Genomic DNA, 24,059 nt, shown 5'->3' with positions numbered 1-24,059 from the left:
TTCTTACCTCACCATTAACTGACTCAGACTGCACTAACTGTATGTCTCACTTACACCGACCTCCTTTCCCTAATGTATAATAAGCAGAACTGTGCTGGGCACGTTATCATGCGTACGTCCTTCAACTTATTTAGACTATGGCCCCTTTTACCATGTTAGCTCTCTATCTTGAGTTTGATGTTTTCTGAGACTCTTCCATTGGAAGCAAAGCTCTAACTCCATAAGGACTAGTGAGTCACAAGGCAAAAGAAATGTAAAAGACATCCCGTGCTGGGAAGGAAATTTCTAATCATCTTCTTTTTTTAAAATCAATCAAGTCTTTTTTGTAAAGTGAACCATGGTTTAAAGAGAGAGAAGGAGGGAGACAGAGGAGAAAGGGATTATAACATAAATTCAAATTTTTTCTTTGTAAAATACCCATGGGATTAAATTGGACAGATCCTATAACAAGAAGAAACAAAAATATTTTTGTGGCACTTGTGAATTATTCCTGTCTTATGTATTATTTCTTTAATGTGGGATTATATTGTCTTTATTATTGCTCTTATCCTTTTTCATCTTCTTTGTGTCTGCCTTAAGTAAAATCTTCTTATATAAAGAAAAAAGCTTATGAAGTAAAAGAACATTTTCCCTGAACACTCCGTTCATAGGTGTATTATATGCACTATATTCATAGGCCATCCTAAGATAATTTTGGTTTTGCATCTTTCTCTTTTTTTGTATTATTTTCACATTTAGCTACTTTTAAAAAGGAAAATGTTAAGTATGGTGGTGTGCCTGCCTGTGAGAAGTCACCTTGGGGCAGCTCTGCCTGAGACAAAGACGTGTGGGGTGCCAGTGTGAGCACCAGGTCTCAGCGCACAGCAGCCCACTCGTCGGAAAGTTCAACCTTGTGAGGCGGCTTGGGGGAGGGGAGAAGCATTGCCCGGTGAACAGCAGACTTACTGTGGTGTGAAGTTCCTGAAAACAGAATGAAAGGTCCACTTGAACCACCGCTGCTGGGGATTCATTTGCATTCTTTCTTAAGCCGGGGCTGTGGGGCTCTATAAATAGAAGATCCTATCATAGAGATGGGTTATTTCTGCCAATAGTAATTTCGTTTTGTAGGAGTATCTAGAGACATTATTCATAAGGATTCACTCTGCACACTTTCCTGCTGAGAAGCTCCCTCTCTTGACACTGTGGGTGGTCAACTTTGAAACCGGCTAATGATCCATTAGATACAAAGAGTGCAGGAAGAGTTATTTATTTTTTTAAGTTAATATATATGCAGAAGTCCTTTTAGTTCTAGAAGGTCTTGAGGAATCTGGCTCTGCTATGTAAATAGGAGACATCCTTTTCAAACTAAAGTCTTTGATGTTTTTAAAACAGTTAAGTTTTCTAAAGATAATTTTTAATACCCATAGAAACTTAATGACAGTCATTTGACATGCTAACCAGATTGTGACTTGTAATCAAATATGTTGTAATGGTTACAGTGCCAAGCTATACAGATGTTTGTGTACACTGAAATAGGTGGGGGTTTTTTTAACTAAGCTTTTAAATGACTGAGTGTATTTTTTTCTACTTCATGTAGTTGTTCAGCATAATGTACATGCAATAGGCCATATACGGCAAGAAAAAAATAAAACCCTCTAAAAGCAATAAATTAACAACTAAGGGGCTGCAACAAAGAACTGATGCTTCTCATCTCTCTCCCCTCCTGTCTGTCCCTGCCTATCCTCCTCTTCTCTCTCTCTCTCTCATTAAAAAAAATAAGTAAATAAATAAATAAACATAAAACCCTCTAATCTTTGTATGGTGTTTTCAGATACATATCAATCAAAAGTCAAAATGCAGCCCAAAAAGAGAAAATTATAATGTCCTTGCATCCTGCGAAGGCCACAACAGTCACAATAGTAATAGGCATCAAGCTTTTACTCCGAGGAGAAAATTTCTCTAAGGGGGCCTGACATAAACTCAAAATAGGCTATGCAAATGGATCACCTGATGACATGTTTTAAATGCAGAATCTCAGGCCTGACCCCAGATCTCCTACACTAAGAGCTCTGAGGGCAAAGGGAGCATGGGAATCTGCATTCAGAAGTCTCTAGCACCAGTCCAGAGACCAGCCTTAAGGAGACCTCCAAATCCCCGCCACTGTCTGAATATGTATGTAAATTCACATGACATGTATTGTGTCTTACAGAGATTAGTTCACAGACTTGTGTTGTCTCCCCTACCAAGAGCAAAGACGAGTCTTACGTATCTTGTGACACATAGGCTGTCCATGACACAGGTGCACAACGAATACTGCTTGACAGCTATAACAATACATATGGTGTTCTGGTGTACAGGCAAAACCTTCACCATTATCTGGGGTCTTTTCCAGACCCACTTTTAATTCCAAAACGTGACTTGCCTAGCGGAAGATTTGCTAATCAGTTTTCTGTATGGTTCATTACTCTGGAAAGAGATAGCTTTTTAAAACACTCTCAGATGAAAAAGTGTTTATGCCACGTGATTATATTCTCCCATAACTAACTAAACAGCATCCAACAAATTCACAGCAGTGTGACACCCTTTAAAGGAAACTGGGTGAGGGAAGCTGACATTGTTTTAATCCCTGGTTCCAAAAGTGGACGGTTGCAGAAGGTTCTTCAAGTGCAAGACATAGCTTTCCAGGCTGACGATGCCAATCGCTTCAGGGCGTGGCGAGGTCGCAACGAGTTAAGTGACAGCAGAAACAGCTGACTTGCTGGGAATTGGGGTTTTAGTAATTAGTAAAATAGGTAAAATCTGAACAGGTGAAACCTTTAGGTCCGGGTGTTACACACCTGGTAACCAACAGATTTTATTAAAATTATTGGTGAACTATCTGGCACTCCAGGAAATCTTTCGGACTTCAAGGCACAATTTGAAGTGAAGCATATAGAGGCACTATCATCTGGCAAAATCTCAACTGGTTAAATCTGACTTTTCCTAATAAAATGCTATGGAACATAAGGATGACCCAGAGAGCTTGGGACAGCTGCCCTTGGTTAGCCAGATAAGGTGATTTCCCCCTTCCGTGGAGTGTTTTCTACGGGAGCTCTGTTTTTCTCTCTGCGCTGGCTGTCTGCTGCTGTGCGGATGCATGCAGTTAGTCAGATCCACATGAATTTATACAACCAACTTCTCCCAACACCTGATGAAAGCAAAAAGGAAACGAAGCTTGATTTATCAATAGGACATGATTAAAATTATGCTTTCCTTAGTTTTTAACATAAAAGCATCCTTCCTGTATTTCAAATATTGTTGTGTCTATATGATTAAAGCGCTTCAGTCAGTCAATATTAAGATTCGCTTGACTTTCATATACATATAAAGGAGAATGTGACATTTCTATAGTAAAGGAGAAGAATTTCTATAGTAAAGGAGAATGTGACATTCTCCTTTACTATAGAAAGACTAACTTGGTCCTTGCAGAATGCAACTTTCAAGAGTGTTGCATTCTTAGTCTTTATCACAGAATACAGATAGTTAATGCTGAGCTTTCAACTCTAAGTAAGGTAAGTGGAAGGGAAGTTACATTAGGCTTATGCAGGGCCCTAAACATTACGTTTCTAGCTAACACGTTAAGTCACTCCAGGTTTCTCCATACCTGCCAGGTGGTCTGGTTATACTTTTACCACAGTTTCCAGGCAAGATGAAATAGCATTGGCTCAACAGTCCTCAAAACTTTGTTTTGTGGCCCAGAAACAGAAGGGTTTGACTAGGGTGCTTTATAATCATCTTAGTAACATTAATCTTCTTTTACCCCCCAACTACTGTAAGATCAATCAAACATGGAAATAGATAGTTCAAAATAGAATTCATGGCTCCAGGCCCTCTATGCAGCTGTCAATCTGCTTTCGTTGCAAAATACACAACTACAAATACTTAAAAGTTAAGTAACACGGAAAGAGAAAGGGAGAAAGAAAAATTCCACTTACTAAACAAGATATAATTTATCTTTATTTACATGTGTGCATGCATGCATGTCTATATATGTGTGTAAGCGACCAATTGTTTTCTGATTGAATTAATCATCTCTTTTGTCTTCTCAGTGATGGTGAAAACTGGTTTTGTGAGTGTACCGGGCTGTTCACAGGCAACCTGTGCCAGTTTGCAACTTGTGAAAACAACCCATGTAGAAATGGTGCCACCTGTGTTCCTAAATCTGGGACAGACTTTGTCTGTCTCTGCCCGTTCGGGAGATCGGGACTCCTCTGCACTGACGGTAAGAACATTTGATTATTAAGCACGGAGCACAGGCAGAAGGAGGGGAAGAAGATAGAAGTTGCTCAGAGCAGTCAAGGACAACACCTGACTGATCAAATATACTGCTCACCAAAATTAGGAAATATTTCTAAATGAATAGTAAGCGATAAATTCTTCTTAAATCAGCCGAACCAAGATTCATTACCTAGAAGATATTATGCTAAGTGAAATACATCAGTCAGAGAAAGACAAATGCCATGTGATTTCACTTATATGTGGAATCTAAAGCCCAGAATAAAAATAATAATAATCTATACAGACTCAGAGATACAGAGAATAGACTAATGGTTGCCAGAGGGGAGGAGGTTTGGGTGGGAAGGGTAAAAAAGGTAATGGGATAAAGAAGTACAAATTGGTGGTTACAAAATAGTCACGGGCTGTCAAGTACAGCATAGGGAATATAGTCAGTGATAGTGTAATAACTATGTATGGTGCCAAGCGGGCGCTTAAAGAACAGCAGGAGGACTTGGTAGGGTATGTGATTGTCTGACCACTAAGCTGTACACTGAAAACTGGAACAAAATAGTATTGAATATAAACTGTAATTGAAAAATATTTTAAAATAAAAAGACAAGATCCATCAATGAGACTGGTCACTGAACAAGTATTTTTCATACCCATCAGGTAATTACAAAGGAGACCATGAGTTTTTCCTGAAGTTAGACTACAGAAAATTTCAGCATTGTAAACTCTCAAAGTCATTCTAATATTCAAAGAGTAACAAGAAAAATCAGGTGCAAGAGATAAAATCAAATTATTTTACATCATTCTGCAAGCTGCAGATATAATTGACCAATGAGCATAATGTAGACCAGTTGTTTTTGCTTAAAGGTAACAAATCATAAATCATAGCAATGCCTCTCCTTGGGAAAGTCCAGAGTGTGGAAACAATAAATTATATAAAGGTAGGAGATGCTGTAATATAAAGTTGCTTTAAGAAGCAAATTGCCTAAAAATGCACGGTTGGCTTTGGCATACAGAAATGTATGTCTATAGATATTTTTAGAAATAATAAAAAGTAATTGGTTTTAATGGTTAATCAACTGAGGACTGGACTTATTTCATCTTTATTTTTACGATAAATATAAAAAAATAAATTTTCCCCTTTGGCACTAGTTGTATTTATTACCAAATTTTAGAATAAAGCTACCAAAGTGGGCGCAAGTCCCTAGGCCCCCAGGGTGCCAGCAAACAGATCCAGGCTTTGCTGACTCATCAAAAAGCTGACGGCCCTACCCTGATGTAATGGGTATGAAAACTGAAACTAGAGTAAAGAAGAATCTAAGATTAAAAGATACTTAGGGTTTTGTTGTTGTTGTTTTTGTCTGAGAGAGAGAAACCAAGACAGGAAGGGAGAGAGAAGGAGGAGAGGGATGAGAAGCATCACTTGAAGCTGCTTCACTTTAGTTGTTCCATGATTGCTTCTCATACGTGCCTTGAAGAAGGGAGGGGGTCTCAAGCCAAGCTAGTGACCTTGGGCTCAAGCCAGCGCAGTGACCTCGGACTTCAAGCCAGCAATGTTGAGATCATGTCAATGATCCTGCAGTCAAGACAGTGACCCTGTGCTTAAGTTGGCAAGCCTGCACTCAGCATCCTGAGTCAACGCTCTATGCACCATGCCTCCGCTGGGCAGGCTGAAGTACTTGACATGTATGTCTTTGAAAGGATTTGAAGCAACAGATCTGTGTGTAGATGGAAGAGAGGAAGTTAAGAATTGCTAGGAATTTCATTCTGTGTGTAGCAGAGTTATAAGTAGAGGGTAGCCAGCAATTTTTATAAGAAAAAGCATCCCAGCCTGGATAGACATGAAGTCTTTTTTCTCCTATGACAACCTCGTGTTGTGGCCCTGGCTGGGTTGCTCCGTTGGTTGGAGCATTGTCCCAACATGCGAGGTTGCCGGTTGAATCCCCACTCAGGGTACATACCGGAATCAACCAATGATGACATGAGTAAGTGGAACCAGCAATCAATATCTCTCCCCCCATCTTCTCTCTCTTAAAAAAAAAATCAATAAGAAAAAAACTCATGTTTCTCAGACATAACTATCCTATTTAGCTCAAAGCTATTGAAAATTCAGGTAATCACAATAAGTTCGATTCCTAAGGATTAACCCTAAGGGGTGAACCATCAGCTTTTCTCTCTACTTAACAATAAGACTACCATAGGAAATGAGAAGTGAAGATTTGTAAGAATATCTTCACATATTTACAAAAATTATTGTTGACTCTCATCTCCTGATCTCATTAGGATCCCCAAAATGCAGAGATTAATGAATTACTGAGACAGGAAATATTAGACAATGTTCATTAGGGTCTCTGTCTCAGTGTAGCTAAGAAGAAATTCATGCCCTGGCCGGTTGGCTCAGTGGTAGAGCATTGACCTGGAGTGCAGGAGTCCCGGGTTCGATTCCCGGTCAGGGGACACAGGAGAAGCGCCCATCTGCTTCTCCACCCCTCCCCCTCTCCTTCCTCTCTGTCTCTCTCTTCCCCTCCCGCAGCCAAGGCTCCATTGGAGCAAAGTTTGCCCTGGCGCTGAGGATGGCTCTGTGGCCTCTGCCTCAGGCGCTAGAATGGCTCTGATTGTGGCAGAGCAATGCCCCAAGATGGGCAGAGCATCGCCCCCTAGTGGGAGTGCCAGGTGGATCCCGGTTGGGCGCATGCGGGAGTCTGTCTGACTGTGTCCCTGTTTCTGGCTTCGGAAAAATACAAAAAAAAAAAAGAAAGAAAGAAAGAAAAAAATTCCTGCATGCACCCATCCAGAGGAATTTCTCAGAATAATTAGCCTACCCAATAATACAATATATTCCACAAAGGTCCAGATCCATTTGAGATTCCTGCCTGCATAGGACTTACCTTCTAACTGACCAAATAAAAAGAAAAAGGGATAAAAAATGGCTCAATACACAATATGAACTTATGAAAAGAATGATGAAGGAAATAAACAAGAAGCAATAGAGCAACCAGGTCGGGGCACTATTCTAGACTATCAGAACGACTCCAGAAGAGATGTTCTCACCAAAGCCTGAAGAAGGAATATTCAAGCAGAAGGCTCAGAAAATGGAAGACTCTAAAGAGAAACAGAAGTTAATCTTTTGAAGGAGTGAAAGGTACTATGGTGCCTGGAGCCTAAGGGCACAAGGGAGAAAAATCACATCTGACGTAGGCAGAGCCGAAACCATACAGGGCGTTGGGAGCCTGGGAAGGTTCTAGACTTTATCTCTAGGTCTCTTAAAAAGCCATTAGAGAGTCAGAGTAATGGCGGGGTAGGAAGCGATACCGATAAATCTCCCCCAAAACTCAACAAGATCTTCAACCAGAAACAGAAAAACCTATACTTGGAGCTTCCAGATGCTTCGCAATACACCCAAAGGTATGATTGAGTGAAAAATTGGCTAAATATATAACCAAACCCCGAAGGAAAAAGGGAGTAAGAAATGCTCCGCCTTCCTCACTAACCTAAACAGGGCGGCTTTCTCTGGTAACTGTGAATATAGAAACTGAGGCGGGCAAAGGGGGTGAATAGATCCAGGCCGCCACGGCACAAACGGCCGAACCAGGCTGTGGCACACAGATCCAAGCCGAGGAAAATCTGATCCTGTGGCAACCCGGGCAATACAAGCTAACACTCGCGCCAAACCCAAACAAAGAAAGACAAGCGGAGCGGCCATTTTACCCGGTCTCCTGGTCGGTGCGCAGTTAGTGGGCGAGAATTTCTTCCTAGACCCCGAGAGTGGGTGCCCGTGTTGCCCCACGGAGAGGCAGGGTCAGAGGCCTTTCTGTGGGCCGAGGACAGAGTCTCTGGGCAGCCCCAGCGCCCTGGGAAAGCCACGCACGGGAGGGAGTGAGAACTAATCCCAACGGTGGAGATTTTCCGTGCTGGAGGCTGTTTCACTCAGAGGGAACCGCAGCCGGCCTCATATCCTGGTTTGCGCGCGCAGATAAGGAGTGAGCGATTCCTCCGAGTGCCTCCGCAGTGCGCGCCCGTGTTATCGCACAGAGGGGCAGAGTCAGGGGCCTTTGTGTGGGCCAAAGCGGAATCTCGAGCCGCCCCAGCGCCTTGCAAAAGCCGCGCACGGGGACGGAGCGAGACTCAATTCCAATGCTGCAACTTTTCCCTGCGGTTGGGGGTTTCACTCAGAGCATGAGACTGCTGGCTGGATATCCTGGTCGCAGACAGTGAGTGAGAGTTTCCTCCAAGCGCCCCCCAGAAGTGGGCGCCCGCTTGTGTTACCGGACAGAGTGGCAGAGCCAGTGGTCTTTGAGTGGGCGGAAAGCCCGCATGATTATGCTAGCAGCTCTGACTGACTGAGCCTTACCCAGAGCCCTGTGCTGAGTGGAAATAGAGTGGGGAGTTGCCAGCTCTTTGAGCCTCTTACTATCCAGGCAGAGGCAGCAGCAACCCCATAGCTGGATTATCAGGCTACTAATTGAGGAAGGAAAGACTAGGAGAAAGGCTCCAGGAACACGGACTCTCTCACTGTCGGAGCCTATAAATGCTAATGAGCCTCGACTCCCACAAGACTAAAGCACAATACATGACATTGCCATAGAGACTTATCAACTGCAAGCCTCTACCTGAGCGTGCCAAAGGGGCAGAACCCGGGGTATAGAGTCACCGACCAGGAAGAGGGAGAGAAAAGAAAAAGCAAGAAGATAACCTCTCAAAATCAAGAATAATCTGCAGACTTTATAACCTATCACATTTTATTATATTTGTTCGTTTGTTTCTCTTATCTTCATTCTTGATACTTTTTTTTCTTCCTCCAATTTGGCCGATTAACTCTCTACTGGTCTTACTCTCTCCTCTCCTTGAACTACACTACCCATAAGTGTTACATCTCCCATTATCTTTTCTCTTCTCTTCCTTTCTCTCTATGAGGGTTGCACTCCAAAACCCTTAACTCTCTCTCTCTCTCTCCTTTCTTTTTTCTTCTTTTAGTGGTTCCCTCTTTTTTTTCTCTCTCTCTCTTTCTTTTCTCCCTCTATATTAGTTTCTTCCTTTCTCCTTTACATCTCCTCTCATTCAAACCTCAATAACAAACAAATTATCTTATCTGGGACTCAAACTTATGTTTGTGGCATTTTGGGGGGTTTTTACTTCACCTTTTTAACTCACTAGCAGTGCTCCCATCCCTGGCTTTCCATATTATCTAGTTCTTGTTCCACTAAATACAATAGTAAGTTTTTAATTTGTCCCCCCATTTTTCCGTTTTCCTCTTATTCCTCTCATCATAACTCTTAGACAACCAACACCTAAAAGCAAATCATTTTATTCTTGACCCAAATTTTTTCCTTATTTGCTTTTTGTGGGTCCATACACTCTTTTTTTTTTCTTTTTTCTTTTTTTTTTTTTTCTTTTTTTTTTTTTTTGCCCCTTTATTACTTTTCCCCAATTCAGGCCCTCCATCACAGGCATTGTTTGTTATAACTCACAGTCCACCACAAGATTTTCTCAAGAAAGAGGGGAGAGGAGAGGAGAGGAAAAAAGGAGGGGGGGAATAATTTCCTTTTTTTAAAAATTTTTATTTTATTTTATTTTTCTTTATTTCATTATTAATTTTTTTTAAAAAAAACATCTCTTTTCGATTTTTTATTTTTTTTTTATTTTTTTAACTTTTTATTCTTTATTAAATCTCATTAATACTATCAACAAAACCACCCTCAGATGCCATTAAGGAAGAGAAAATCGAATATCATGGATACAAAAGAAAGAGAGGTAACACAGCTAGATGAGGAAAAATCTATGGAGAAAAAATTTAATATATTGGAAACCTTGGAGCTAAATGACAGAGAATTCAAGATAGAAATCCTAAAAATCCTCCGAGATATACAAGAAAACACAGAAAGGCAATATAGGGAGCTCAGAACACAACTCAATGAACACAAAGAATATATGTCCAAGGAAATTGAAACTATAAAAACAAATCAAACAGAGATGAAAAACTCAATTCACGAGCTGAAAAACGAAGTAACAAGCTTAGCTAATAGAACAGGTCAGATAGAAGAGAGGATTAGTGAAATAGAAGACAAGCAACTTGAGGCACAACAGAGAGAAGAAGAAAGAGACTCAAAAATTAAAAAAAATGAGATAGCCCTACAAGAATTATCTGACTCCATCAAAAAGAATAACATAAGAATAATAGGTATATCAGAGGGAGAAGAGAGAGAAAATGGAATGGAGAACATACTCAAACAAATAATAGATGAGAACTTCCCAAGCCTGTGGAAAGAACTAAAGCCTCAAGTTCAAGAAGCAAACAGAACTCCAAGTTTTCTTAACCCCAACAAACCTACTCCAAGGCATATCATAATGAAATTGACACAAACCAACAGCAAAGAAAAAATTCTCAAGGCAGCCAGGGAAAAGAAGAATACAACATATAAAGGAAGGCCCATTAGATTATCATCAGATTTCTCAGCAGAAACTCTACAAGCTAGAAGAGAGTGGACCCCAATATTTAAAGTCCTGAAAGAGAGGAACTTTCAGCCACGAATACTATACCCATCAAAGCTATCCTTCAAATACGAAGGAGAAATAAAAACATTCACAGATACAGAAAAGATGAGGGAATTTATCATCAGAAAACCCCCACTCCAGGAATTACTAAAGGGGGTTCTCCAATCAGATACAAAGAACAAAAAAAACAGAGCCACAAGTAAAAGCTCCAAGAAGAACACAATAAAACCAAATTTAAACTGTGACAACAACAAAAAGAAAGAGGGGGAGAAGATGGAGATTAACAGTAGCAAAGGACGATGGAGTGCAAAAGTACTCACAAAATAGTTCGCTACAATGAACAGGGTAGGGACCCTTTTCATTACTCAAAGGTAACCACCATTGAAAAAACCACCACAGAAGCACATGAGATAAAAAAGATAGCAACAGAGGAAAGATGTATGGAATACAACCAAATAAAAACAAAAGATAGAAAAACGAAAGAGAAGGATCAAACAAGACACAAAACTAACAAAAAGCAAGATATAAAATGGCAATAGGGAACTCACAAGTATCAATAATTACACTAAATGTAAACGGATTAAACTCACCAATAAAAAGGCACAGAGTAGCAGAATGGATTAAAAAAGAAAATCCAACTGTATGCTGCCTACAGGAAACTCATCTAAGTAACAAGGATAAAAACAAATTCAAAGTGAAAGGCTGGAAAACAATACTCCAAGCAAATAACATCCAAAAAAAAGCAGGTGTAGCAATACTCATATCGGATAATGCTGACTACAAGACAGGAAAAGTACTCAGAGACAAAAATGGCCATTTCATAATGGCTAAGGGGACACTGAATCAAGAAGACATAACAATTCTTAATATATATGCACCAAACCAAGGAGCACCAAAATATATAAGACAGCTACTTATTGATCTTAAAACAAAAACTGACAAAAATACAATCATACTTGGAGACCTCAATACACCGCTGACGGCTCTAGATCGGTCATCCAAACAGAGAATCAACAAAGACATAGTGGCCTTAAACAAAACACTAGAGCACCTGGATATGATAGACATCTACAGGACATTTCATCCCAAAGTGACTGAGTATACATTTTTCTCCAGTGTACATGGATCATTCTCAAGAATTGACCATATGTTGGGCCACAAAAACAACATCAGCAAATTCAGAAAAATTGAAGTTGTACCAAACATATTTTCTGATCATAAAGCCTTGAAACTAGAATTCAACTGCAAAAAAGAGGAAAAAAATCCCACAAAAATGTGGAAACTAAACAACATACTTTTAAAAAATGAATGGGTCAAAGAAGAAATAAGTGCAGAGATCAAAAGATATATACAGACTAATGAAAATGACAATACGACATATCAGAATCTATGGGATGCAGCAAAAGCAGTGATAAGAGGGAAGTTCATATCGCTTCAGGCATATATGAACAAACAAGAGAGAGCCCAAGTGAACCACTTAACTTCCCACCTTAAGGAACTAGAAAAAGAAGAACAAAGACAACTCAAAACCAGCCGAAGAAAGGAAATAATAAAAATCAGAGCAGAAATAAATGAATTAGAGAACAGAAAAACTATAGAAAAAATTAATAGAACAAGGAGCTGGTTCTTTGAAAAGATCAACAAAATTGACAAGCCCTTGGCAAGACTTACCAAGGAAAAAAGAGAAAGAACTCATATAAACAAAATTCAAAATGAAAGAGGAGAAATCACCACGGACACTGTAGATATACAAAGAATTATTGTAGAATACTATGAAAAACTTTATGCCACTAAATTCAACAACCTAGAAGAAATGGATAAATTCCTAGAAAAATACAACCTTCCTAGACTGAGTCAAGAAGAAGCAGAAAGCCTAAACAGACCTATCAGTAGAGAAGAAATAGAAAAAACCATTAAAACCTCCCCAAAAATAAAAGTCCAGGCCCTGACGGCTATACCAGCGAATTTTATCAAACATTCAAAGAAGACTTGGTTCCTATTCTACTCAAAGTCTTCCAAAAAATTGAAGAAGAAGCAATACTTCCAAACACATTTTATGAGGCCAACATAACCCTCATCCCTAAACCAGGCAAGGATGGCACAAAAAAAGAAAACTACAGACCAATATCTCTAATGAATACAGATGCTAAAATACTAAACAAAATACTAGCAAATCGAATACAACAACATATTAAAAAAATAATACATCATGATCAAGTGGGATTCATCCCAGAATCTCAAGGATGGTTCAACATACGTAAAACGGTTAACGTAATACACCATATCAACAAAACAAAGAACAAAAACCACATGATCTTATCAATAGATGCAGAAAAGGCTTTCGATAAAATACAACACAATTTTATGTTTAAGACTCTCAACAAAATGGGTATAGAAGGAAAATATCTCAACATGATAAAGGCCATATATGATAAACCATCAGCTAACATCATATTAAATGGCACTAAACTGAAGGCTTTCCCCCTTAAATCAGGAACAAGACAGGGTTGTCCACTCTCTCCACTCTTATTTAATGTAGTACTAGAGGTTCTCGCCACAGCAATCAGACAAGACAAAGAAATAAAAGGCATCCATATCGGAAAAGAAGAAGTAAAGGTATCACTTTTTGCAGATGATATGATCCTATACATCGAAAACCCCAAAGAATCCACAAAAAGACTACTAGAAACAATAAGCCAATACAGTAAGGTCGCAGGATACAAAATTAACATACAGAAGTCAATAGCCTTTCTATATGCCAACAATGAAACAACTGAGAAGGAACTCAAAAGAATAATCCCCTTCACGATTGCAACAAAAAAAATAAAATACTTAGGAATAAACATAACAAAGAATGTAAAGGACTTATATAATGAAAACTATAAACCATTGTTAAGGGAAATCGAAAAAGATATAATGAGATGGAAGAATATACCTTGTTCTTGGCTAGGAAGAATAAATATAATCAAGATGGCTATATTACCCAAAGCAATATACAAATTTAATGCAATTCCCATCAAACTTCCAATGACGTTTTTTAAAGAAATAGAGCAAAAAATCATCAGATTTATATGGAACTATAAAAAACCCCGAATAGCCAAAGCAATCCTAAAGAAAAAGAATGAAGCTGGGGGCATAACAATACCTGACTTCAAACTCTATTATAGGGCCACGACAATCAAAACAGCATGGTATTGGCAGAAAAATAGACACTCAGACCAATGGAACAGAATAGAAAGTCCAGAAATAAAACCACATATATATAGTCAAATAATTTTTGATAAAGGGGCCAACAACACACAATGGAGAAAAGAAAGCCTCTTCAATAAATGGTGCTGGGAAAACTGGAAAGCCACATGCAAAAGAATGAAACTGGACTACAGTCTCTCCCCCTGTACAAAAATTAACTCAAAATGGATCAAAGATCTAAACATAAGACCTGAAACAATTAAGTACATAGAAGAAGACATAGGTACTCAACTCATGGACCTGGGTTTTAAAGAGCATTTTATGAATTTGACTCCAATGGCAAGAGAAGTGAAGGCAAAAATTAATGAATGGGACTACATCAGACTAAGAAGTTTTTGCTCAGCAAGGGAAACTGATAACAAAATAAACAGAAAGCCAACTAAATGGGAAATGATATTTTCAAACAACAGCTCAGATAAGGGCCTAATATCCAAAATATACAAAGAACTCATAAAACTCAACAACAAACAAACAAACAATCCAATAAAAAAATGGGAAGAGGATATGAATAGACACTTCTCCCAGGAAGAAATACAAATGGCCAACAGATATATGAAAAGATGCTCATCTTCTTTAGCTATTAGAGAAATGCAAATCAAAACGGCAATGAGATACCACCTCACACCTGTTCGATTAGCTGTTATTAGCAAGTCAGGTAATAGCAAATGTTGGAGAGGCTGTGGAGAAAAAGGAACCCTCATACACTGTTGGTGGGAATGTAAAGTAGTACAACCATTATGGAAGAAAGTATGGTGGTTCCTCAAAAAACTGCAAATAGAACTACCTTATGACCCAGCAATCCCTCTACTGGGTATATATCCCCAAAACTCAGAAACATTGATACGTAAAGACACATGCAGCCCCATGTTTATTGCAGCATTGTTCACAGTGGCCAGGACATGGAAACAACCAAAAAGCCCATCAACAGATGACTGGATAAAGAAGATGTGGCACATATACACTATGGAATACTACTCAGCCATAAGAAATGATGACATCGGAACATTTACAGCAAAATGGTGGGATCTTGATAACATGATACGAAGCGAAATAAGTAAATCAGAAAAAACCAGGAACTGTATTATTCCATACGTAGGTGGGACATAATACTGAAACTAAGAGACATTGACAAGAGTGTGGTGGTTACGGGGGGGAGGGGGGAATGGGAGAGGGATAGGGGGTGGGGAGGGGCACAAAGAAAACAAGATAGAAGGTGACAGAGGACAATCTGACTTTGGGTGGTGGGTATGCAACATAATTGAACGACAAGATAACCTGGACTTGTTATCTTTGAATATATGTATCCTGATTTATTGATGTCACCCCATTAAAAAAATAAAATTATAAAAAAAAAAAAAAAAAGCCATTAGAATGTTCTAAAGAGACAAGTGGTACACAGTATATGTGTTTGCTTAAACCATTTTGACCGCAGTGTAGAGATTGATTTTAGAAGGTTTTGCCAGTGACCCTGACAAAGCATAACTTTGTTGAAGACAAGGGTGATGCAGTGGAGGTAGAGGTAAGTGGATGAACTTGAGGTCTATTCTGGAAATGGAGACAGAATTGACAGAACTTACCAGGAAATGTGTGAAAAGGGCTGAATCAGAAACACTCAGATTTCTTTCTTTCATTTGTTTGAATTATAGGTAGAAGGTGGCGGTGCCATGAGGAAGATTAGAGGCATAACAGGATTCTTAGAGGGCATTATTGGGGAGTAAGCAAAAAGTTTTATTTTGTACAGATGATGGGAAAGATGCCTAGTAGATACCAAGTGAAGATGATATGTAGGCAAATGAATAAATGATGCTGGATTTCAGAGAAGAGGTTAGGACTAAAGATACAATTAGAGCAGTCATCTAAATAGAAGTAGTGGTTTTAAAAATAGCAGCAGAGATGGTCTAAGGAGAAATTTTAGATAAAGAAAAGAAGAGGGCTAAGGACTAAGCCCTCCAGGATCCCAATATTTAGGGATCTGGTAGAGAAAAAAAACCCATGTTAAATAGCACCACTATCCCCATGCAAACACCCCCTTTTATCTTTCAGACAACAAATATCACTACTTTAATGATGAGGCATGGTCTTAGCCTGGGTTCCCCATTAAAAGGGGAACCTGGATAAAGAACTGCATTCAGGGAGCTTATTTTGGAAATAACCCCAGGAAACAGGAGGGGAGTAAAGCCTAGAGAAATAAAACAGGAGAGATGAGAAAGTCAGAACAAAGGCCCATTATGGATCAGAACATCACTGTACGGCCAGTAGTCACGGCCATCTTCGTCGCGGCCATTTACATGCAGGTTCACATTAGATTAGGGCAGGTGGTAAAGAAATAATGGAGACAAAAAATGGTGGCCTACACTTACCTTTCAGTCAGAGCTCACAAAGCTACAACCAGGAGAATCTTCTCCAGTTTTTTCTAGAATCACAGGCCTCACCAGTCCCAAAACCCCTCACCTCTGGTTCCCCATTAGCACACCTCTTTCCCTGCCAACATGGCTTCTCACTCTGCAAAACTGGCTTCTCTCTCTTTCCCTGCCGTCTTGGCTTCTCTCTCCTCCAGCACACATTAGCAAGACAGTGACCCTTCCCAAGCAGGAAGGTAATTTGCAATTTCACAGATCACATACCTGGCACTGTCCAGCACCATTTTTAACAATGAAAGTGAGCAAACTCAAAACTACAAATTTTACAAACTCAGTTGCCCAACAAACCTCCTGGGTAAGAGCTTCAGAGAAGCTGGGAGTCAAGGAAAGAGAGCTCATTGTTAGGTTCGGGGAGGTGTGCAGTGGCTGCCAGAGTTTAACTCTTGAAGGAGCAGGAACAGGGAAGGGCTGATAGGGTCCCTGTGAGGCTGAGAACAAAGAGATCAGCACAAAGCTGGACAAACATTCTGCATTCTATTGGTTAGAGACCCTTATCAGAAGTTTATGTTTGAAATTCTACACCAAGCTAAACCCTTTCCCTGCTGCTATGCTGCACGCGACCTCCCTAGCGAATAGCTAACTGCCACATCTGCTTCTGTATAATGCTTGCTCACTTAGGATATATAAGGACCTAGTTGTAAGCACCAGGCAGGACTCTCGTTTGCAGCCCCTTGTGGGTATGGTGTCTCCGGACACCTTGAGAGTTCATCCCTGCGCAGGTCAAACTTGGCCAATAAAGTAAGATCTAAACCCCTGAAAGTCTCCGACGTTTGTTCTCACGCTTGACGAATGCAACACTCATCAGTCACAGAAGTGCCCTCTCAAGTGTCAGCTCGCTCCCGAAGCCAAATTGGCAACAAGCAGGCATCGATGCTTCCTTTACTCCATCAGTATGAGATGGCGCCCAAATCATTTCTTGGACCATTCGCTGTTACCAATCCGAGATCTCCAGGAGATTGTCCAGAACATGCTGAATACATGTTTATTTAACGAAGAAGAGCATAGAGCAAACTAATAACCAGAGTTGTTGCCCAATTACAACTACACTTTAGAACAGGCACTGAATAATATCTGAGAATCCCTTTTGTATATTTGCATTTTTGGTTATACCAGAGGATGAAAAATCAGCTTGTTTTATTTCATCAACAGTTGTGTTTGCTACACACTTCTCTTTTAAATAATAACCATATCTACCATACTACTGTGTTCTTTGCGGGATAGTAAAAGATATAATTATGATATTTCCTACCTTCTCGAGATTTTCACCAGGGAATTTAGTCTGGGGAGATCTTGGCAGTGTTGCCAGGAGCTGAGTCAAACACAAGTGGAAAACTCCCAGCTGCCTTCCTTTGTGCTTTACTTTCCCCATCTGTGCTCCTTAGTCACACTTCCTGTTGCCAATTCTTATGCAAGAATAACTTCTTCTTGTTTCCTTAACCACTTTATTCTAAAAACAAAGGTGGGGAAGGATGCTTTATCTTATCTCTTGCCCTCTATGTCCCTTCTATTAAATATTTTTTAATTAATTTACCTTATCCTCCCAAAGTAGGTGTCTCAATGGAAGAGAGGCTTTGAAGAAAGCAGGGTAACACACTGATTGAGAAGCTAGGCCCTGGAAATAATCTGGCTGAGTTAAAATCCCCATTCTACTGCTGACCAGCCAGGGAGTGCACTTCGTCTTCCTGTACTTCCACTTCAGTGAGTCTAATACTATAACAGATCACTCCTGTAGCGTGCCTAACACGTTACTGATCACAGAGAAAACATGTCTGCTTTTTAAGGGTGATCAAGCCAGGATTCACATGTTCACAGTGAACTACCACATCTTGCTATTGTGGGAAAGAAGGCTGGATCTCCATTTCAGCTAAAAATATATAAAATTTAAAAAAACTCTCTAGGATGTCAAAGGAAATCAAAATTAATTTCCTTTTAAGATTTTCTTCTAAATTGGTGACACTCTGCAGTGATTAGGGACAAGCCAGGGTATTAGAAAATCAAGGAAGAAAGCAGTGCCCCAGGGATACAGATAATCACCAGGCTATTTAAGGACACGATACCTCCATAAAGCAGCTTAATGTCAGGCTGGCATTTTGTAAAGGCATATTTCAAGTACATGTAATTTTCTGTCATGTAAGCTTGTAACTCTTGATAGCATTCGTTCTGATATGAGCCAGCTTTTTCTTTCCAACTCAACAGCTGTTTGATTACCCTACTGTTCAACCTGTCTCAATATTTCTCATTTTCCATCATGTTTAAATCCTGTATTTTCTAGCTTCCGAATGTAAAGAAATGTTAAAAGATCAAGTCCAGTCACAGAGGGGAGCAAGGAGACAGAGGTGATTGTGGCCACACAAGAAAACACTCAGAAAAGCGATTCCTCTTGTTCTGGGTTGAAGGCTACCTTTGAGTGGTTTGCATTTTTCTTTCCTTAAGAACTGAGTGAATTGCCTTATCTTTTGCTCAGTAGGAAGGTGCATACTTCCTGCCTTCCTTTTTTTTTTTCTGTTTAAGCATCTGTAAAAAGGAAAAAGTTAGATTGGCACATATAAAAAAAGCAGCACTTAAAATAAATATCTATTGTATTTCAATGTGCACTAAAATGTTCTTTAAAAAAAATGGTTTTGATGGACTCCTGTAATCCAATCCTTTAACATAGTGATTAGCATCTCTCTTCTATGTAAATGGCAGCAGAGCAAAGTTACAGTTATTATTCCAATAATTATTACCAATTTTGTGTTTGTAAGCAAATGAGTCTTTAAAATAACATATATCTGGGAAATATTTCGGTCAAAGTCTTTTAGTAGGTTTAGAAATTGCTCATATATCTATAGTTAATGCTATCATCATTCTCTTAATGCATTATGCTTTCTACCAATGATTATTACTGGATTTAGCTATATAGTTATACACACATATATGCATTCACACACACACATCTATTAAAAACAGCAAGAAAATAAGCTATACGGTATCAGTTCTGACAAGGCCTACTAGATGTTTGACCAATATATTCTGTCCTTTTTTGTAAATATCACCACATTTGGGGGGAAAGCAGGAAACAGTAATATATCCAGCTAAAATGTGCCAGCCTCCCCTTAAAGCAGAATGCAGTCATAGAACTAAATTATGGATAATCAGATAGAAGCAGCAGTGTCAGAGCATTATACTGACTTCTGGGAAAATCCTTACGAGTAACATGACCTCCAGCTTTTTCTCTTTCTGAAGACTAGAATAAGAATTAGATGACTTGAGGCCCTGGCTGGTTTGGTCAGCGGTAGAGCGTCGGCCTGGCGTGCGGGGGACCCAGGTTCAATTCCCGGCCAGGGCACATAGGAGAAGTGGCCGTTTGCTTCTCCACCCCCCCCCTTCCTCTCTGTCTCTCTCTTCCCCTCCCGCAGCCAAGGCTCCATTGGAGCAAAGATGGCCCAGGTGCTGGGGATGGCTCCTTGGCCTCTGCCCCAGGCGCTAGAGTGGCTCTGGTTGCAGCAGAGCGACACCCCGGAGGGGCAGAGCATCGCCCCCTGGTGGGCAGAGCGTTGCCCCTGGTGGGCGTGCCGGGTGGATCCCGGTCGGGCGCATGTGGGAGTCTGTCTGACTGTCTCTCCCCGTTTCCAGCTTCAGAAAAATACAAAATGACTTGAATTCCAGAAGTCATCTTAAGGAGCCTAAAGATGGAGAAACAAACAGATGGGAAAAACTTAAATCCCTGATAACTAACCTTATTAGTCAGGGATTGCCTGCCATAAGACTTACTGTTAATGAGGGGGAAATAATCTACTTTGCTTAAACCTCTGTTATTTTGTGATATGTTATGTTATATGAGTCTAAACTTAATCCTTACTGATATAATCAGTGTCATGATTTCCCTGAATCTTATACCCTGATATGTTTCCTCAAATATTTATGATTTTGTTCATAAGCCCTTAGACTCCTTTTCAAAGAGAAAAAAGTACAGAATTTCTAGTATTTTATTTATCTCATTTCAGTCTAGAAATTTTTTTCTTCTTTTCCAAATAAGAGGACGGGAGATAGAGAGACAGACTCTCACATGCGCTCCAACCAGGATTCACCCAGCAATCCTATCTGGGGCTGATGCTCTGCCCATCTAGAGCCATGCTCACAACTGAGCTATTTTTAGCACCTGAGGCAGAGGCTCCACAACCCATCTTCAGCACCTGGGACTGATGCACTCAAAGCAGTTGAGCCATGGCTGCAGGAAGGGAAGAAGGAGAAGGGGGAGGGGTGGATGTTAGGCAAATGAGTTTGTAAAATTTGTATTTTTTTAGTTTGCTCACTTTTATTGTTAAAAAATGGCACTGGGCAGAGCCAGGTATGTGATCTGTGAAATTACAAATTACCTTCCTGCTTGGTAAGGGCCATTATTATGCTAATGTGTGCTGGAGGAGAGGTTTTTGGCGCCAGAAAAGTTTTAAAAAGGAGAGAAGGAGAGGGAGAAGAAGAAGGAAGCCATTTTTGGAGAGTGAGAGCAGAGAGGATGCAGAGTGCTGAGGGAGAAGCCATGAGGGCAGGGAAAGAGAGAGAAGCCAGTTTTGCAGAGTGAGAAGCCATGTTGGCAGTTGGGGAACCAGAGGTGAGGGGCTTTGGGACTGGTGGGGGCCTTTGATTCTAGGAAAAGCTGGAGAAGATTCTCCTGGTTGTGGAACTGGAGAATGTGTCTGTGGCTTTGAGAGTCCTGTGTGTGTTTGTTCGTCGGCTGGTGCGAGTCTAAAATAAAGGAATTTTGGCTCCACTGTTTCTTTACCATCTGTCCGAATCTAATGGGAACCTGCATGTGAATGGCCACGATGGCGGTGGTTCCTGGCCTTACAGTGGAAAAGCAGATGGTCACTTCTCCTGTGTGCCCTGACTGGGAATTGAACCCAGGGCTTCCACATGCCAGGCTGATGCTCTACCACTAAGCAAACTGGCCAGTTCCTCAGTCTAGAAGATTTAATGAATTATAAGTTAGTAAAATATATTTTGCAACCAGATGAAAGTGTGGTATGAATATTATTCCAGTATTATAAAAGAAATATCAAAGTAAGCACCAAAATAAAAAAGTATATTTTTTTCCAAATTAGAAAAATAACTTCACAAGGAAAATTCAGATCTTACTTATAAAACATTATCTTGTACCTTAAAACTACTCTGAGACAATTTCTAATAAACACACTAAATGAAAACTCAAATTAGTTTGTCGATTTTCACATCTTTGTTCCTAGAGAGCAATGCAGCGGCTACTGTCTGCCTTTAAATAGAAAACAGAATATTCGCTGTCCAATTCTTGCCATTTGCCTCTGGAACGCTGTCAGTAGCACACTAAACTCTGAAGGCCAAATGTTCTTTTTGTTCATTCGGGCACTTTGTCATTGTTTAGCACCTCACAGAATTCTCCAGCCCAACACAAGCATTTCCTGCTTATTAAAAATGTCTTTAAAATGGATAGACCATGCACTGGGGCGGAATTGTCTCCCCTGAATATATTTATGGCAAATTGACTTTGTAGAGCATGTGTGGAAATGTAAACCTGGGCAGCGTCTCCCGCAGTGCCCCGGAGAATTGCACCTCGCAGGCCTGTCAGTCGGGGCTGTCAGGTCCCAGCCCACCTCCGGTTAGGCTTGGTCAGTTTAAGAGCTATGCTAATATGATGCACCTGCCAGTTACCAAGCAATGGAGAGCACGGATACATTTGCTGTACATTAAAAAGAATTCACAGAAATGGAAAATTGATTAGAGTCTGAGCAAATTTATGCCACATGAAAAACGGAGCTGTCGACATTTTATGAAGAGGCAATGGGATTTATTGATTGTCAGGAATGAAATAAACAGGGATAGAGATGCCTGTGTGTGATGTAAATTGCCTCCCATTCTATACAATGATTGCAGCTCTTCTGTTAAAGGGTTTTTGTTTATACACTGCACATATATTGTGTCTTTTCTAATATGTTGTCATTCCATGATGTGGAGCTTGAAAATGGCTTCCTATTCTCCTTAGGATGAGATAAGAACTGCTCAAAATGATGTGCAGGCCTGACCTGCGGTGGCACAGTGGACAAAGTGTCGACCTGGAATGCTGAGGTCGCCAGTTCAAAACCCTGGGCTTGCCTGGTGAAGGCATATATGGGGGTTGATGCTTCCTGCTCCTCTCCCTTCTCTCTCTCTCTCTCTTTCTCTCTTCTCTAAAATGAATAAATAATAATTTAAAAAATAAACTATATAGAATCATTAAAAAAAATGAAGGGGGCATACCCCAGCTTATCCGCCCTCTATCAGAACACTGTTCACAACATTTCGTTGCAAAAGGAAACTAAATACAGCCTCAAATCGTAAGCTCTGTGAATGTCAGAATCATGTCTGTCTTGGAGCAGCACATGGTGCCTGGCACATGGTAGGCTCTAAAATTTTGGCTGAATTGAAAATGATTTGCAAGTTCTTCAGAATATTTATCTAAGCTGTTAGCCTGAACCTACTACTATGCTTATTACTTAGGAGATAGTCAATAACTTTTTGTCCAATTAAAAAATAAAACAATCAATGAATGAATAATCTAATCTGGATGATTTTCAAAAAACACATGCCACCATGCTCCAGAACAACGAGGCGGCCCATATGAGAGTGTGTTGAAATGAACTTGCATGGCCTGAGCACCTTCTATGCGCCAGGCCCTCAGCTAAGGGCTTTCCATTCATCTTCTTACATGATTCACATCATAACTCCACAAGGTATTTTTATTGTGCAGATAGGGAAACTGGAGCTCAGAAAATTTAAGTAATTAATCAAAAGTAATATAGCTTGGAGTGGTAGGTAAACCTGGAATGCAGAACTCTCTGACTTCAGCCTTTCTTTAAGACATTACGTATCCAAAACAAAAAAAAAGTCATTACATAGTACTCTACCCGCCTTGCAGGAATTCAGTGTATAGGACAGGGCCATAAAGCTCTGGGAAGTACTGTGGTAACAGAAGTAAACCCAGGAGAACTCTTCTTCCTCACAGAATAAGCGTCCCATAGTCATGGTGCATGGACACTCCATCATGGTATCAGAAGAAAATATTCTCTTTTTTTTTTACCTTCATCTTACAATTTCCACTTTTTATGTTCTCTGATGTCCATATTATATTTTTTAATTAATATAATTTTAAATAAATAATGTATACAGACCGTGATCAAAAATGTTTAACAACCACTGGTTTAGACAATTCTCTTTCAAACATGGCCTGAGATTTTTATTCATTCCACTGATTTCACAGAACTAATTGAAAGAAGCCAATTTGAATTTATACTTGAAATGCATGAGATATATAATATATAAAATTTATTATATAATTCCTAGTGGTTGATATAGTTAGAGGCAAAAATGGAGTGGAATATTCAAAAACTTCTATTCTTAATCTTAAAGTTATTTTAAAACCACCCACTTGCCTCGGTTCAATTAAATTTATTTAAGTTTGTATTCTCTAAATTTATGCTAACTGAACTATGGAAAAGAGTGCAGGAATAACATTGATGAGGAGAACAGTGACTCTAATCTCAGCTAACACCAACAGCAATCTCATTATAGAAAATGAAGGATTGGCCTGGCCGGCTGGCTCAGTGGATATAGCGTTGTCCTGGCATATGGATGTCACAGGTTTGATTCCGGTCAGGGCACACA

At 39.8% G+C, this 24,059-nt stretch overlaps 1 protein-coding gene across 1 annotated transcript in view; it reads left to right on the top strand.

Moving 5' to 3' along the window:
* The window catches only part of LOC136319192 (protein eyes shut homolog), a 323,769-nt gene that overhangs the window by 190,355 nt on the left and 109,355 nt on the right, over positions 1–24,059 (top strand). Inside the window, exon 4 of the mRNA XM_066252570.1 lies at positions 4,068–4,240. Within this exon, the coding sequence (XP_066108667.1) occupies positions 4,068–4,240 (173 nt within the window). The remainder of the gene's footprint in view (positions 1–4,067; positions 4,241–24,059) is intronic.

This window comes from Saccopteryx bilineata, chromosome 1 (genome assembly GCF_036850765.1).
Source record: "Saccopteryx bilineata isolate mSacBil1 chromosome 1, mSacBil1_pri_phased_curated, whole genome shotgun sequence".
Taxonomy (NCBI): domain Eukaryota; kingdom Metazoa; phylum Chordata; class Mammalia; order Chiroptera; family Emballonuridae; genus Saccopteryx; species Saccopteryx bilineata.
This window is presented reverse-complemented; position numbering and strand designations above follow the sequence as displayed.